The sequence below is a fragment of the Harpia harpyja genome, chromosome 20 (genome assembly GCF_026419915.1).
Source record: "Harpia harpyja isolate bHarHar1 chromosome 20, bHarHar1 primary haplotype, whole genome shotgun sequence".
Lineage (NCBI taxonomy): Eukaryota > Metazoa > Chordata > Aves > Accipitriformes > Accipitridae > Harpia > Harpia harpyja.
Window position 1 is genome coordinate 11,910,646 of NC_068959.1, and position 14,844 is coordinate 11,925,489.

Sequence of the window (14,844 nt, forward strand, 5' to 3'; positions counted from 1 at the left end):
ATTTCTGTTCCAGTCAATTAAATCTTTCTTCTTCATCTTCTTCATTTTGCAGAGCAGCACCTGGTAACATTTGCTCACCTTTCAGCAAGCACGTTGAAATCTACAGATGAAAAACTCTGCAAATATATGAAGTATTACTGATCAAAGTTCCAACTTTTTTGAAGATCTGTACAATGAAAGCTGCAGAAGATGGGCTTATGAAAACAAACTGGATGTGCACTGCAAGAGCTAAGCCTTGGTTCAGTAACAGGGTTGTGCCTAGAGTGCATATTTACGAACAATCTTGATCAGGAATGGTTTCGTGAATTGGGACACAAACTTGGAAGCATGTGAAAAGTAAAATTAGTGATCCTGTTAATCTCAGTTTCACACAGAAAGTAAACACTGAATATACAAATACCAAAGCTTGGCCCTGAATGTCAGTTCAAGATGCAAATACAGATTCAAAGCAGGACTAATAAGCCGATACTTGTAAATACCAAGCAGTTATTAACACATTTTATAAGATTAACACCTGCGTAACAGCAGATAATATACAAACATCATTAAGTAATCAGCTAGTCCTCATTTACACACAATAGGATATTAACACACATACTGCAGAAGCTGAGCTTTAATGGACAAACTCTCAAGGCTTCAAAATTGCATTGGGAACTGTTTAATCCTGAACTACTTTAAGCAAGCTCTGATATGTGAAGGATTGGACAAGGAGGTAGAAGGGCTAATGTAGTTTTAAACTAGTTTATCTATACTGCAAGCAGGTGAAGACTGCAATTTTCAAATTCTGTATGAGTGACTTTTCACTCACAACATCACACCAGTTTTGAAAGCATGATCCTCCACATAGTATTTTTTTTTGACCTGCTGACTCTCCACACTTTTAAGCCCAGGAGTGAAATGTAGGAATAGGCTTCCTTGCCAGCCAGCTCCTCCCTCTTAATTCTAGTTCCAAGAACATAATGAAACTAACAGAGGAAGTTTCTGAAACAAGGAGGAGTACTGAGAACAAGAAAACAAGGTTAGCCAGGAGGACTGTCATTAATTACATAATCCAGCCTTTGGGTAACTGGACATTTAGGGAAAGGGGCTGAGAGAACGTTGGAGGCATCAGCCTCTGCAGCATTATGTCATCTGGTCTGCTAGTTACTTAGCAGGTACAGACTTTGTACAGGAAAAAAAAACCCAAACCCATTTATTTCTAGGACAAAAGACTATGAATCCCCACAACACTTGCAGAAAGAGGGCACAAAAAATGAATACATTCTGCTCCTGTTTCAATTGGTTTCTTTCCAAGGAGCTAGTTCTGTTTTCTCCCTTCTGCCAGCCTCCCCGACTCCATTGTGCTGTCTCGCATAACACCTTTTTGTCAACTATGTTCTAAATTTTGTGCTCTTATTGTTTCAGTGCATAAGAAGCTCATTCTCTATTGCCCAGGAATGCAGAGCAATTGCTATTGCTGAAATACGCCAAAAGTGCAAACTATTTTAGGTGGCACTAAAGAATGGAAGAGAGGAAGCGGTACATCACATTTTTTTCAAAATAAATGTTAGGCTCAAACATATTTCAAAGGTAATTAGGAGGAGGAAGGTATTTATAATCTCAAATACTCAATGGTGGAGTCTTGCCAGCAAGCATTTTATTTCCTTTTAGGCAGTGAAAGCAGGTGTCAAAATGAAGGATGGAAGAGAAATGTATTTTTAATAAAGTGAGAAAACTATACTCTGCTTCATCAAAACAGGAGAAAAGTGTCATGAAGAAAAAATGTTCAAGTAAGGGGACTGGTATTTAAAGGGATCCAGCCCTTCTCTGTATTCTGGAGAACAGAGAGAATGGAGGCAGAGAGATTGGGGAACAGGATTAAACATATATGGCTGCTCCCCAAACTAAGTAAATTGTTCAGATAGTTGAACGTCATAAGTAGACTGTAACCCTTCCTGTCCTGGAGGCTTCATCCCCCTTAAGCTCAGAGATTCTTGCTCCTGCAGCTCTCCAGCACATCCCACCGCCTCCCACCATCACATCCCCCAGACACTTCCTTCACTGCCATCCCTCACCTGTTCCCTCTTTTGTGAGGCACCCAGTCCTGAACACCTCTCTCTTTCCCAACTCGAGACCTGCCAGCTCAGATTCCTCTACCTCCTGCCATGTTCCTCCAGCTCCATCTCACTGCCCACAGCTGCTGGTTCCCAGTATTGCCAGTGCTACTGGCCGCAGTAACCAGCTCATCAGCCCTCCCCACAGACACAAAGTCCTAATCTCTAGCAGACACTGAACAAAATTCAAAGTTGTACTGTGATTTCCAAGAAATTACCTACATAAAACTCAGAGCATAACCAGGTCACTGCTATGGAAAAAAAGAGTTGTACCATAGTCTTTCCCATAGCTTCTAGGAATCACAAAATATTAAGACTCCATTGCTGCCTTGTACTGCTGAACACCTTGAAACAAGATCTGGTAAGATTCATTTAGTATCAGAACTGTGCAAATTTTGTTTGTGGAAGCTGCTTTCTGAAAGGTTTAAGTACAGCTGCACTAGGACAGCACACATCAGATTTGTACAAAACAGCATGAACAAATGTAACATCTGGGGAAGAAAAAAAAATGGGGGGGGAATGTGTGAAGAAAATTGCTCCATCTTCATAAAGCTTCCCTCAAAAGCACACAGGCCAATCCATACCTTACTGCACGACAGATTTCTCCATATCAATAAGGGAAACTCCTAGATGTCTGCTAGGCTCACCATCTCACGCTGGACCAGGCCAAGAAAACCACTCCAAGGAAAAATTGTTCAGGCACTGCTCTGTCAAGTGAGTGAGCAAAGTAAGGTCCCCTTGAAACAATCAGTAACTGAGACTCAGAATGGGATTGCTACTTGCCTGAAGCTGACAAGAGTTAAGAATAGCAGAACCCTGACTTGAGAGAGTAGACAATAGCATTCATTGCTGTATACACATACAACACCAAGTCTGCCTTCTCCTCCAGAGCAATTTCTATAGGACAAAAGCCGTTCTTAATACACAAGATTTAGTGGCAAAAAAACATACCCTTTCCCACAGCATCCAGCAGGGATTCAAATATATTGTACTTTTTCAGTATCTAACCTAAGAATATCAATAAACCTGCAGTGACCAGCGCAGGTTCTCCTATTTATATACCAGTTTAAAGAGATAAGAATTTCTGTCTATGCTTCTACAACTCAGTCCTATTTTTTAGTTGCATATAACTGTATTACCTACAAGCAAGTACAACTCATATGCATCATCTGGCTTCCAAGTGAAGTTCCTGGTTTTGACTCCGTTTCTAAGAAACATCCATATTGATGCTACCCCACTAGAAAAACGTGACTGATACAGACCCAGGATAGAGCTGCAACTTGTAGCTGGGGACCAGGTTTACCCGTGTTTGTTAGTCCAGATATAACTTGTTATAATGCAGCAGCCAGATTCAGATTTCAGTTCAGTAGGGTCACATTTGATTTAGAGTGACGTGGAATCTGACTGAGGCTCTGAGACTTCACCTTTACCAGAAAACACAAAGTCATATTTACATTACTGGCTGCACTGGTGTTTTAGTGGGCTCTCCAACCTCGCTTTATTCACAGCACCCAGTGGCCTACAGAGATGGACAGCAATAAGGAAGCCAAGTGATCCTCCTTAGGATATGACTGTTAAATAAATACTAAGCAACCATGACTGCCCGAAATCCTGTTAGCAGTGTTACATGCCTGCCCATATTAGCATAGAGTTTTGAAGGCTCTTCTATTAAATGCCAATCTTTCTGGCTTCTCTGGATTAAACTAGATACATCTCATTTGGAAACATCCTTAAAAACCAACCAAACAAAAAAGCAAACATCCAAACACGCACAATTCAAATGCAGCAAATCGCACTGTCTGACTTACTGCAGTCTTTACTTGTGTGTATCTGCTGTGATTACTACTAAAATACTCAAACATTTCAGTATAAGGAAGGTTTTGTAGATCGTGGCAAGATTGTGGTTAATTTTTTGGCAGAACAAGTTTTCCATTTTGGGGGCAGCTGGCTCCATACAGGAATACCCAGACAACACTTCAGGGCTTGTGCTTGGATAGAAGACAAAAACCCAGATGATTCCACTATGTCTTTGTTCATTGCAAGACTGTTCTTTTCTCACCACCTCCACCATTCGAATTACATGCCTAAAAAATACACATGCACACTTCAAAATACAAGCTCAACAACCTCCACAGCTTCTCAGTCCATGCTGGTGGTATTGCTTCAACTCTGTTTACAGTGTGATTCAGTCATTTTCACAGCAATGAACTATGATGGCATGAAGAAAGCATCTGTGTCATCAACAAGGGAACAAAGGAGGACAGTTAAAGTTCAGAAGGAACAATACAAAACTCTCCTACAAAGCCAGACCTTAATACTTCTGTACTTACTCAGGAAAAGTTTTCTACTCCAACTATATTTTAAGAGAAATAACGCATTAAGGAGACTTAGGAAGGAATATTTACACACATGCATGCTATGTATAATCAGTTATTTGTGGCATAAACATCAATAGACTCTGTCTATACAACTCTGCTTGCCCATCTGACTGCTCTGACTGCAGAATAATTTCTCAGGTGCCCTCAAAGGGCTATTGTTGAAACAAAGTTAGTCATGGCACTGCCTGGCACCAAAATCAACTTTGGTGATTACGTAAGGTGGCAGCAATACCACTTGGAAGGCTTGTTTACCAGCGACATTGCACAATGTGAAGTGCAACATGCTTGCCAGACATGGCTGCAGTTCAAGATGAAAATACGCTTGCAGAGTTACCAGGTGCTATGAAGTGGTCAGCTATCGCTTCAGTAGCTAGAGAGAAAAAGTGCAGGTCCCTGCCAAGAGTAGAGAGGCAACTATCTAACCAACACAGAACAATGTTACAGCCACTAGTTATAAATGTAGACATTAATTTAGGAAGGGATGGCTACCAGCTCAATCACATACGGAATTTAAGATTTTGAGCAGCATTATTGTACAAGTGGCAATGTCAATGGCTGTGGAAGTGAGCGTCACCATGCACAGCTTAGTACAGGGCACACGCAAACCTTTTTGATATGCCATTGCTACGCACAAACTAGTAGGCAAAACTCATCTCATCAGGAGTAGCCGTGTGAGCCAGCCTTAGCTGTTTATTCTTCTCTCTTGTCCTCCCTGCACTGTTTCAGCCAAGAACACACCTACCTGCTGCTATCACCACCATGTACTTTCTATAGGAGAGGCACCGTGAGCTCATTTGTTAAAGTAAGTTCAGCAAGTAATTTTGCCAAATGAACTAAAGTGTGTTAATGCAGTTAAACAACATGCTGGGAGGGAACAAGCAGGTGGATGGAGTACAGAGCACCACGACCAATAAGAAATGCAGAGCTAGTTGAGACTCCAAATTAAAACTCCTAAGCAAACATGTACATTTCCACTAACATTTGATATTTACTAGGCAGTGCCAAAACATCATGTAGTCACCATTTCTCCTTAACAATTGGCAAATGTTCAAACACAGGCCGAACAAGTCCCATGCAAGTTTAAGTGAGATTTGAGGAGTTACAGAAAAAAAATCTAAGTCATGACCCTCACAAACCTATTGAAAGAAAAAAGGTAGGTAGGATTACAAGAGACAGCTTTGTTCCTTCTCTTCTTAAGCCTGAAGACTAAAATAAAGCTATTTTCTTTAGGCTCAAAAGTGAATGAGAAATCGTTGTCCAAGGGGTTGCTTAGTTCAGAAAAGATTTTTCTCCTTAGCCTCCAAATCGCCTACAATCTACTGGTTTGCCCTTGCTAATCTGGTTGGGAATCAAAGGCCAACAAACAGACCTCCCTGATGTTGCTGAAGCAGTCTGTATCACCGGTTTTGCAACTGCACCAGGTCAGATGTCTTAAGCATCAGTTTGCCTATTAGCCATCGCAAGTCTCAGGTCTAAATTAAAACCAAACATACTGCCTCTCCTAAAGGCAATAAGGTTGGAAGTATGTCAGCTTTGGTTAAGACTGGACAATTTCATTTAAAAAAGACATATGGGAACCGAAGCAAAGACCTGTCTGTGTCCCAAAACAGCAAAAATGTTGTTTATATCTGAACCAGAATACCCACATAAAAAGTATCACTTATCACAGATGTGCCAAAGAACAGCTGACTGTGGGGGCCCGTTGTACTGTGCAGATGGAATAACAGCCTTTGCCGCAAAGAACTTCAACTCTAAATCAGCATTTAAATCTAAATCCCTTCTAAGCCTGGTTCCTTTCCCATGACCTCCAAAATCCAGGTATAACACACTGTTACTTCATTCAGGTTATCAAGCTGTAAAAAAACCAACAAAAAAATCAAACACAACACCCCCCCCAAACCCTAATGAAAACATCACCATGATTAATTGTGGGAAATAAATTCTGAATTTCTCAGTTAAATATAAAAATAAGGATTCACAGATATTTGCCATTCTATGCAAAAAATGTGGCCAGGGCACAACTGAGAATTGCCCACAATTAGAACAAAAACTTGATTTCCGAGTGGTCTATTTTAGGTTTTCTATCTAATCGGTTAAAGCTACCAAAATAGTTCAGAAGTTTCAGTATCTGCTACAAACCCATCAGCAGCTCTTTCATGCAAATAGGGAGATGCCAAGAAAAGCCAACAGATTCAAGAAAACTTGCAGCAATGTTTCTCTCTACCATGTCCATGCCCAGTGCACAGGAGTCACTTCATTTTTACTTCTGTAATTCTCAACACCAGAGCAGTCTGAAGTCCAGCACTGATGTTCACTGCTGAAGCTAAGCCTCCCTGCTAACTGGATCACACAACATGTGAGAAACCTTCTGGCCCACAATCACCATTCAAGATGACCCAGGCTTACAGTTTAATCTAATTATGATTTCAACCATCCACAGATGCTGTAAGTACACAGGTGACACTGGGTCTTAAAGGCCTAAGGGGGAAATACCCTTTCAGCTCCAGCAATATAACTCAAAATCCCCAATCAAATAGGTATGAAGCTGTGTTGCTGACACAAGTTCTAACAAACCAGGAGTAGAGGCAACAAGGAAAAATATCTCTCTCTCTCTTGCAGCTAAATAGGTTTTAAAAAATAAGAAAGAACCAGGCCTTCCGGAAATACAAACTGATTTAGTAGTTCTGTAGGAGGGCTGGTGTCTTGTGACATGCACTGAACAGACCTGTACTGAAGGCTCCAATCTGGAAGCTGAAAACTTGGTTCCTTACCAATATCACAGCAGGACTGTAGAGATTAGTGCGAATGAAATGCTTTGAAAAATGAAAAGCATTAGGCAAGCACTAAGTATTATTAAAACCCTAGAGATACTTGGGACAGAATAATTATTATTCACTTGAAATTACTTTACTGTGAAAATATTATTTTATTTATAAATTAAATGCATTTTATATTAACAAAGGGAACTATTAATAAGCCAAGATAACAGAAGTCCTACAGAAAAAGAAAAAATAAGTACAGTACAAAAAAGTACAAGTAACAAAACAAGCTACTGCTATATCTGATACCAACCAATGTGCCTCAGACTCTCACCCATGGAGACAACTTCCAAGAAACATGTTCAAGCACTTTGGGTTCTTCAGTCTGGCCAAATATGAACCCATAAGTCTAGGAGATAGGAACACATGGACAGGAATGCTTTCTTTGACTTCTAGTTGTTGAAGAAAAGGGACCTTTTTTGGTCATGGGCTGTTTCATTACTTGTCATTTGTGTCTCTGTCTTCTCCAGATGAGACTGTGGCAACCTATTCCTCCTAGAAGAACCTATTTTGTGTGGAAACAGAGATCGAGTCCCAAACTTCTAGCTGGTCTACTATGGCCCTCTCTACAACTGATGTTAGCTGTCAATGTCCTACCACTCTAGAATATAAAAAATAAAAGCTCTAAGTGAGGGGAGGATACAACAAAAAAAGAACTTGCTTTCCCAAATGCCCTAGCAGATTCAGATGCATTAGCAGCACAGACCAGTGAAATCTGTGGCCTCCAGAAGAACACAAGGCCTTTCCACTTGGAACCTCTGAATTTTGGACTCTAGAAGATATGTAGGGGCAACTTTAAAAGCTTCTTAACAATCCAACCCTCTAATCATACATAGGCATAACAACCACTTTAAAGTGTGTGCTAAAGACAGGGTGCCAAACTGTACCTGCCAAAGAGAACATCCAGTTGAAAACTCTGAAAGAAAAAACCTTGCATTTTACATGATGAAAAATGTCACCTCTTCATTCAGAAACTTGCTACAGGTGGTAACCTTATTTCTCTAAGAGCATTGTATTGTATGTTCTATAGCTGTCAGGAAGTAACTGTACATTTTTTTTAACGTATGCATCATGCTTTACCTACGACAGTAAAATTTTCCAACCTCAGCAGATTTTGTTCCACTGACTGCACAATGAACAAAAACCACAACAGCTAAAAGATAGTCTCTAACCTTTGCAAAAATTTTGGTCCTGAAATCTGTTCATGCTTCTAAAACAGGAAAGTGGTTTGTTGCGCGTGACAATAGTTTCTCTGTACCTTTAAATATAAATTTCTTGCTATCAATGGCAGTCTGTTAAAAATTCATCTTTGCAGAAAAGCTGAACTTCAGTAAGCTTACATTATTTCAGGTGCTTAGAAGTGTCTATTTCTAATCCTCCAATCTGAATGACAAAGAAGTTATTTGCAATTGTGAATCTTTAAAACGCAGATCTGAACTGATGCCTCTATGTTTTTGTAACTCATGAACACAAACTCCGCAACTCAGCCTTTACTTAATGTCTTTGTTCCATTCCAAAGTGAAGCACTAGTGCTTCTTCTTAAGATGATTACTCCTGGTGAGCCAGTGTTTCCACATGCACATTCTGAGACCCAACAAAAATTACATTTTCAAAGACATCTGAAATAACATTTTCTTTATCTGCTACTACAAAGTGACAGCCACAACCCAGGATCCCTTATTGTTCAGGTATTGTACAAGTCTGAAAATAGACGGCAATGGGATTTGCAGCTGGCAGAATGTCTCCAAAGCTGAGAAGAATTTTTCTATCAAATTTTACGCAAAAGCAGAAACGAGGCTCTGGGCCCCGGATCCCACATGATCCAGCAGATGCTGTTTCCAGCTTCAGCAAGTTTTCATTCAGAAGCAACTGCCTCCATGTTCAATAGTGCCCCATGGATCACATACAAGATCCTGTTAGCCTGTATAAATGAGAGGCCTGATTTAGAATTACAGCAAAAATACAATACACAACTTTTGCTTGGGAGAACTAAAAAACTGCAATATCACCACTTCCCCCTGTCATCCCAAAGGGGTGCAAATGTATGGTTCATGATGGCTTCTCATGATGAGAAGCATCAAGCAACAACTGTATCTCTCAATTCCCAAACACATATTCCTTTTTATTGTAATATTAATGCTCTAGTAAAACCTACATGAGAAAACTCATCTGTGCGTCTTCCCCATGGCATCTATGAGTTTGGAAAGTTACAAATCTTTGGTTCCGGAAGGGCTTAAAAAGAAAATGAATCCACAGTTGCTATTTCAGCTCCGTTTGAGTCAAAGAGGTCTTTCTCGCTTCTGCTTTGGTATCTGAAACTGACTGCTATGGCCCACAGGATGCAGTAGCCCCGCAGCAAGGCCAAATCCCACAGCCCACACCTGCTCAAAACGCCAAAACCAAAGGTGGAGGCACCGACATTGTTCCCCAGCCATCAGAGCCATGGCGTGCGCCCTTACTCACACGCAGCCTCACCGTTACGAGTGACCTCCTAAAGCTGCTCTGGGACCTGTGGGAGGTGAAGGGGCCCAGCGCCTTCACCCCGACACCGGCTGCGGGGGCCTGCGCAACACCCGCAGCCTCAGCCCCCGGGGCCCCGCCGGGGGGCTCTCCTGCCCGGGGAGCTCGAAACTCCACACACCTCCTTTTCGCTTTGCACAACAGCGTTATAGAACAACACCCGCTCGCTGGGCAGAGCCTCCCAGTTTCCCACGTCCCTTGCCTGCTCAGACCTACTTCTTCCATCCAATCCATCCATCCCAATCCATCCATCCCTCCTCCCTCGGGCTTCACCTCGCCCGCAGCCGGTCACAGGCCCGGCCCTCGCCTCGCTGTTACGGGGCGGCCTCAGGCAAGCGGGGGCTGCCGGGCGGGAGGGCGCCCACCGCCGCCCAGCGCTGCACTGCCCCGGCCGGGGGCGGCCAGGCCGGGGGAAGCCGGGCGGGGAGCGGGCGGCCCCGCCGAGGGGGCGGGCGAGGCCGGGCCCCGCGGGCGGGGGCGGGCGCTTCGCCCGGCCGCACTCACCTCCTGAAGTCAAAGGGCATGTTGGTGGCGGGCGCCGGGCAGGCTGCGGGCCCCGCCGCCCCCGGCCCCGGCCCCGGCTCTCGCCTCGCTGCCGCCGGCTGCAGGGCCAGGAAGTGACGGGCCCCGCCGCCGCGCAGCACCAGCCCATTGGGCGGCTGGAGCCGGCCGCCGCTTCCGCCGCCGGGTTACGGGCAGCGGCGGGACCGGCGGCCTCCGGGCCGGCGGGGCCGAGGGCTGCGGCTACCCCCCCACCCCGCTCCGCCGCACCCCGCGAGCCTCGCCTGCCCTGCCGCGGCCCAGCCCGCCGCCTCGGCAGCACCCCGGGGCCCGCTGAACTCCCCACGGCACCCCCGTGGCCTCCGGGGTCCCCTCGGCACCCCGCAGCCGTGAGGGCCCACCCCCCCAGCTCTGCAGGCCCCCCCCTCCCCGATGCCCGCCGGCGTGCCCTGCCAGCACCCCGTGGTGGTCTCCTCAGCCCCCCACGGCCCCCGCCAGCACTCCCGTGCCCCGGCGGCCCCCTCAGCGGACCCTCTCGGTGCCCGCAGCACCCCAAGGGCCCTGTCGGTGCCCCGCGGGCCTTCTCGGCACCTGTCCAGGCCCTGGCAGCAGCTGCTGCCCCACAGCCACAGAGCTGCTGGCCTCGGGGGCTGCCCAGAGGTCATCCTGCCCGGCAGAGCGGGCTCAGCCCTGTGCGGCTGGCTGGCTGCGGTCGCTGCCCACCTTAGCAAGGTGCGTTGGGAGTCTCCCGGCTCCTCCACCGCACTCGTGAGCTGCCCGCAGACACGGGCAGCGTCAGCCGATCCAGCGGGACTGCCCAGGCCTGCGGGCCGGAGCGTGGCGGCTCGCGCAGGTGCCGTGTTTTAGGTTTTGTCGGGCATCTCTTGCGTTCTCAGCATCGCAATAGTAACAGCTTATGTTTGTGAGTGCAGCGTAGTCCTTTCTCTGCCTGGAGACAGAGTCAAGCCACGGTGACAGACTGGGAAAAGTCTCACGCTTCAACGTGACCGTAAAGGAAGGAGGAGCACCCCTGCACCGTTGAGATGTGCACCCCCACGCAGCCCTCCCTGGTAGAGGATGAAATCCTTTGGTGACAGCATGGCTCTTTCACTTGCTCTTGAAAATCTTTCTGCAGCTTTATTGGAGGCCAAGGAATTAAAATAAGAAAAAACTCCCCGTTCTTTAGGCAAGACGTTTCCCCATTCTTGCCATTTTGCCTGAATGCATTTGTCTGACTGCATCCCTGCCAGGTTTAATGCAATGCACATGGCTAATCCTGCACTGCTCCATACACCACCCTGGGTCCTTCCCTGAATTATGTCACCAGCTAATAGCATCAGTCAGGGACTTTCTGCTGCAGGTAGCGTGACCACTGCTACATTCAGAAGTGCTGTCACTCACATACGGTGCATGTTAGGTTCCAGTGCAGGAACAAAATACCGCTACTCTTGCCTTTTAAGCCTTAAAGCAGGGCAAGAGAAAAAGGGAAATGACAGCAATCCAAGTATGCTGTGTGCAATATACTGCTTTTCTAATTGATTCTGCAGATTTCTTCCTCTTCCTCCTGCTGTCATAATCTCTGTGTTTAAGAGATCCAGATATTTCCATTTGTTCCTTTCACCCAGAAACTAGGCCCATACCTGAATAAAAAAAGAAATTCAGATTGAAACAAGCAGAGAAAAACTACCAAAGAGTCAGAGCTGTTAATCAATGCCATAGCCTTTCAAAGGAAGAGATAATAATTCATGCTGGGAATATTCAAAACTAAACTGGAGGAATCCTGAGGATGAGATACCAAGGCAGAAACCCTCAGAAGCCCCCAGGGAATAGATAAAAATACCTAATTGTTTTTTTTTATCTCAGACATCTAAATTATCCAACCGCATTGTGCAAGCATATTCAGCAGATTGCTAACTGATCAGCCACGAAATCCTGCTGCACTTTGCATTGTGCTCCAAAACTGAACAACCCACTGAAATTAATGAGACAATTCTCATCTCTCATGAGGTCAAACCAATTACATAGGCATAGCCAGCGGGTACTATCTGTAGCGGAAAAAAACAAAACAAAACAAAACAGTGCCTATCAAGTTAGAGTTACACAACCAAGTGCTCGTCTAGGCTCCTGGCAAGGCCCCGATATCATTAGCTATTATTAACTGCCTTGTGCAAAGGCATCAACTCTCTCAGGAGCCAAGAGAGCACCGAAGTGGTTACAAAAGCACTTCACTTGTACAGTAGACAAATCTTGAGGTGGCCTTGAAGAGTCGTTCCTTTTGCAGGCTCGAGGCCCAAGAACACAACACAGTGAGAGCTCACATTGCGAAGATTTTATTTGCAACTAAAAGGTCAAACTGAAGAAAGTAATGGGCTCAGAGCAGTGCCAGGACAGCTTTCCAGTTGGGTCCAGCTCACTTACAACCTTGCCAAGGGAAGAAGAAGTTAATGCCCTGAGATAAGACCCTCGTCACAATATTGTTTAATTACATAAGGCTTCTAGTGAGCCTGAGATAAGAACAGGAATTTGTCTGCAGTCCAGCTGGGTGCGGCTGCTGGCTGCTTAGATCATGTTGTGTATTAGAATGGGAACTAAAAGCACGGGTTTATTCGAGGTGGTTGTCACATCATTAGAACTGGAATGAGTAAACTGATAGTGACAACTGATTTAAAAGTTAACTGTTTCACATGAGAAATAAACTAACATTTTCCTGACAACAGTAGCTCTAAAACTATCTATTGTTTATCTTCAAATTACATTAGGAACATTAATTGAGCCAAACTGCTACTCTGAAATCAGTAAGTAAATTTTTTCAGTATCAATGAAGAAACTGAAGCAGAGGGATAATTTTGACTCACCTAAGACTACAGAATAAGATCAGCTTCAGCTCTAAAATTAGCAAACAAATCCCTTCATTCCTAATGCTGTGTTCATAATTCTTCTTGCAAAAAAAGAGTATTTTCCTCATTCCAGTTCACTTTCTTAGAGATAAATCAGATCATGGATGACTCTATCTGCATTCCTAACTAATGCCTCACAGCAATAAAACCGGTACCTCCTTCCTATTAAAAAAAGTGGCCAAAAAGTGCTTTATTTGAATGATCCTCCTGGATGTTTATTCCATAAATTTGTTCATGCAGGTAAAATGTTTTGTCTCCAGGTTTTCTGAATATTCTTAATTTCTAGATGATATGCTTTTCTTTTAGTTTTAACTTCACACTGATAGAGTTTATATTAATCCTTCATAATTTTGATTATCTCTGTTTTGTAATCTCAAAATTTCCTCTTTCCAAGAAAAGTGTAACCTTGATCCCTACCTGTTCAGCATGGTTTTGGATAGTATAACATCCTGTAACACTCAGGTATGATTCCTCTTTTATTTTGTTTGTGATTCCTTACACACGGCTGGGTTTTATGTTAGCCTCTGGCTTGTGCTACAGCTCTTGCACTGGGAATGTATTGTAAGGGCTGTGACTGGGTCATGAGCAGCATTGTTTGCTAAAGGTAAAGCTGGGTACATACAGTCATCGTTTAGGTCAATTAGGTTTCGTTCATCGATTGGGAATGTGCAGTGACTGTTAAGGAAGGTGCAGTGCTTATTCACGTACGGCCCTTCTGCTGCTGAAGTGAGTTTGCTCCCAGCTGAACTATAGCTTTTTGTTTGGGATGTTGTGTGGCAGGGTACTCACCAGGACGTTCTACCCTTGTGCATTTATTCACAGGATACCCTTGTAGCACTTGTGTCAGGGTGGGTTGGGGATTGAAGTGAGTGCATTGCTTTGCAGGGTGTGTTTACTTGATTATGTGTTGTATTCTGCAGGGTGTGTCGCTGACTGCATGAAGCATTAAACGCCACTGCCGTTCAGGAAAAGGAAAAAAACATTTTAGAGAATGAAGAGAAAATGTTATAAAGCATTTAAAAATATAAATAACAGCATGTGAGGAAATCTTTCTGAAGGAACAGGATGCGCCTGTAGGTGAAGAATTCAAATGCAAGTGCTGTGCTAAGTATAATCAGTAATGAAAGCTCAGCCCTTCCTCTTAGGATTTTAGTAAGCTACATGTTGACAGGACTTTCCAAGTAGCAGGGAACAAAAAAGCAAGCTTTAAGTCTGGTTGCAGTGTAGTATGTGTTTATCATTATCACATATGTTATGCTGTCCATCTATTACTGTAAGACTGGACTTTAAACGGACAGTAGAATAAATTAGTATCTGCTCAACTTACTATGTAAAGTCCTTCTTTATTGAGTATCTGAGCTTTTTTCTTAAGAAGACCTAACAACCACCTTGCTTCCTCCTGCTCAATATGCAGAAGAAATAATCTGTTTATTTGATAGATCACAGGGCTGGCTACAGCTGCTGTGTATATATTTGAGTATGGAGAAGGGGGTCTGTGTAGCTGTGTGGCCTCTTCTTTGTCCCGTGACAGTGGGCAAGCACGTTGTTGGGCAATGCTAAGGGGAATCTACCGCTCTTAAAGTCCCTAGAAAATTTACCCTGTTTTTAATACGATTTCTCTTTGTTTGCTTGTTTG

At 44.0% G+C, this 14,844-nt stretch overlaps 1 protein-coding gene and 2 long non-coding RNA genes across 4 annotated transcripts in view; 1 reads left to right on the forward strand and 2 right to left on the reverse strand.

Annotated features, from left to right (window-relative positions):
* Nucleotides 1-10,456, reverse strand: part of ERGIC1 (endoplasmic reticulum-golgi intermediate compartment 1) — a 59,525-nt gene extending 49,069 nt beyond the window's left edge. Inside the window, exon 1 of the mRNA XM_052816053.1 lies at nucleotides 10,315-10,456. Within this exon, the coding sequence (XP_052672013.1) occupies nucleotides 10,315-10,334 (20 nt within the window). The 5' untranslated portion in view covers nucleotides 10,335-10,456. The remainder of the gene's footprint in view (nucleotides 1-10,314) is intronic.
* On the reverse strand, nucleotides 7,374-10,187 carry LOC128154880 (uncharacterized). Of its 2 annotated transcripts, none has more exons than XR_008239461.1 (2): nucleotides 10,084-10,187; nucleotides 7,374-9,211 (listed from the first exon to the last, which is right to left on the reverse strand). It is a non-coding gene; the product is annotated as an uncharacterized LOC128154880 (long non-coding RNA). The 2 variants fall into 2 exon arrangements; XR_008239460.1 differs by lacking the exon at nucleotides 10,084-10,187 and adding an exon at nucleotides 9,446-10,076.
* A 1,185-nt stretch (nucleotides 10,457-11,641) lies between the features above and the next one.
* LOC128134446 (uncharacterized) lies at nucleotides 11,642-14,530 on the forward strand. The gene is made up of 3 exons (XR_008232759.1): nucleotides 11,642-13,448; nucleotides 13,603-13,670; nucleotides 14,129-14,530. It is a non-coding gene; the product is annotated as an uncharacterized LOC128134446 (long non-coding RNA).
* The last annotated feature ends 314 nt before the right edge of the window (nucleotides 14,531-14,844 follow it).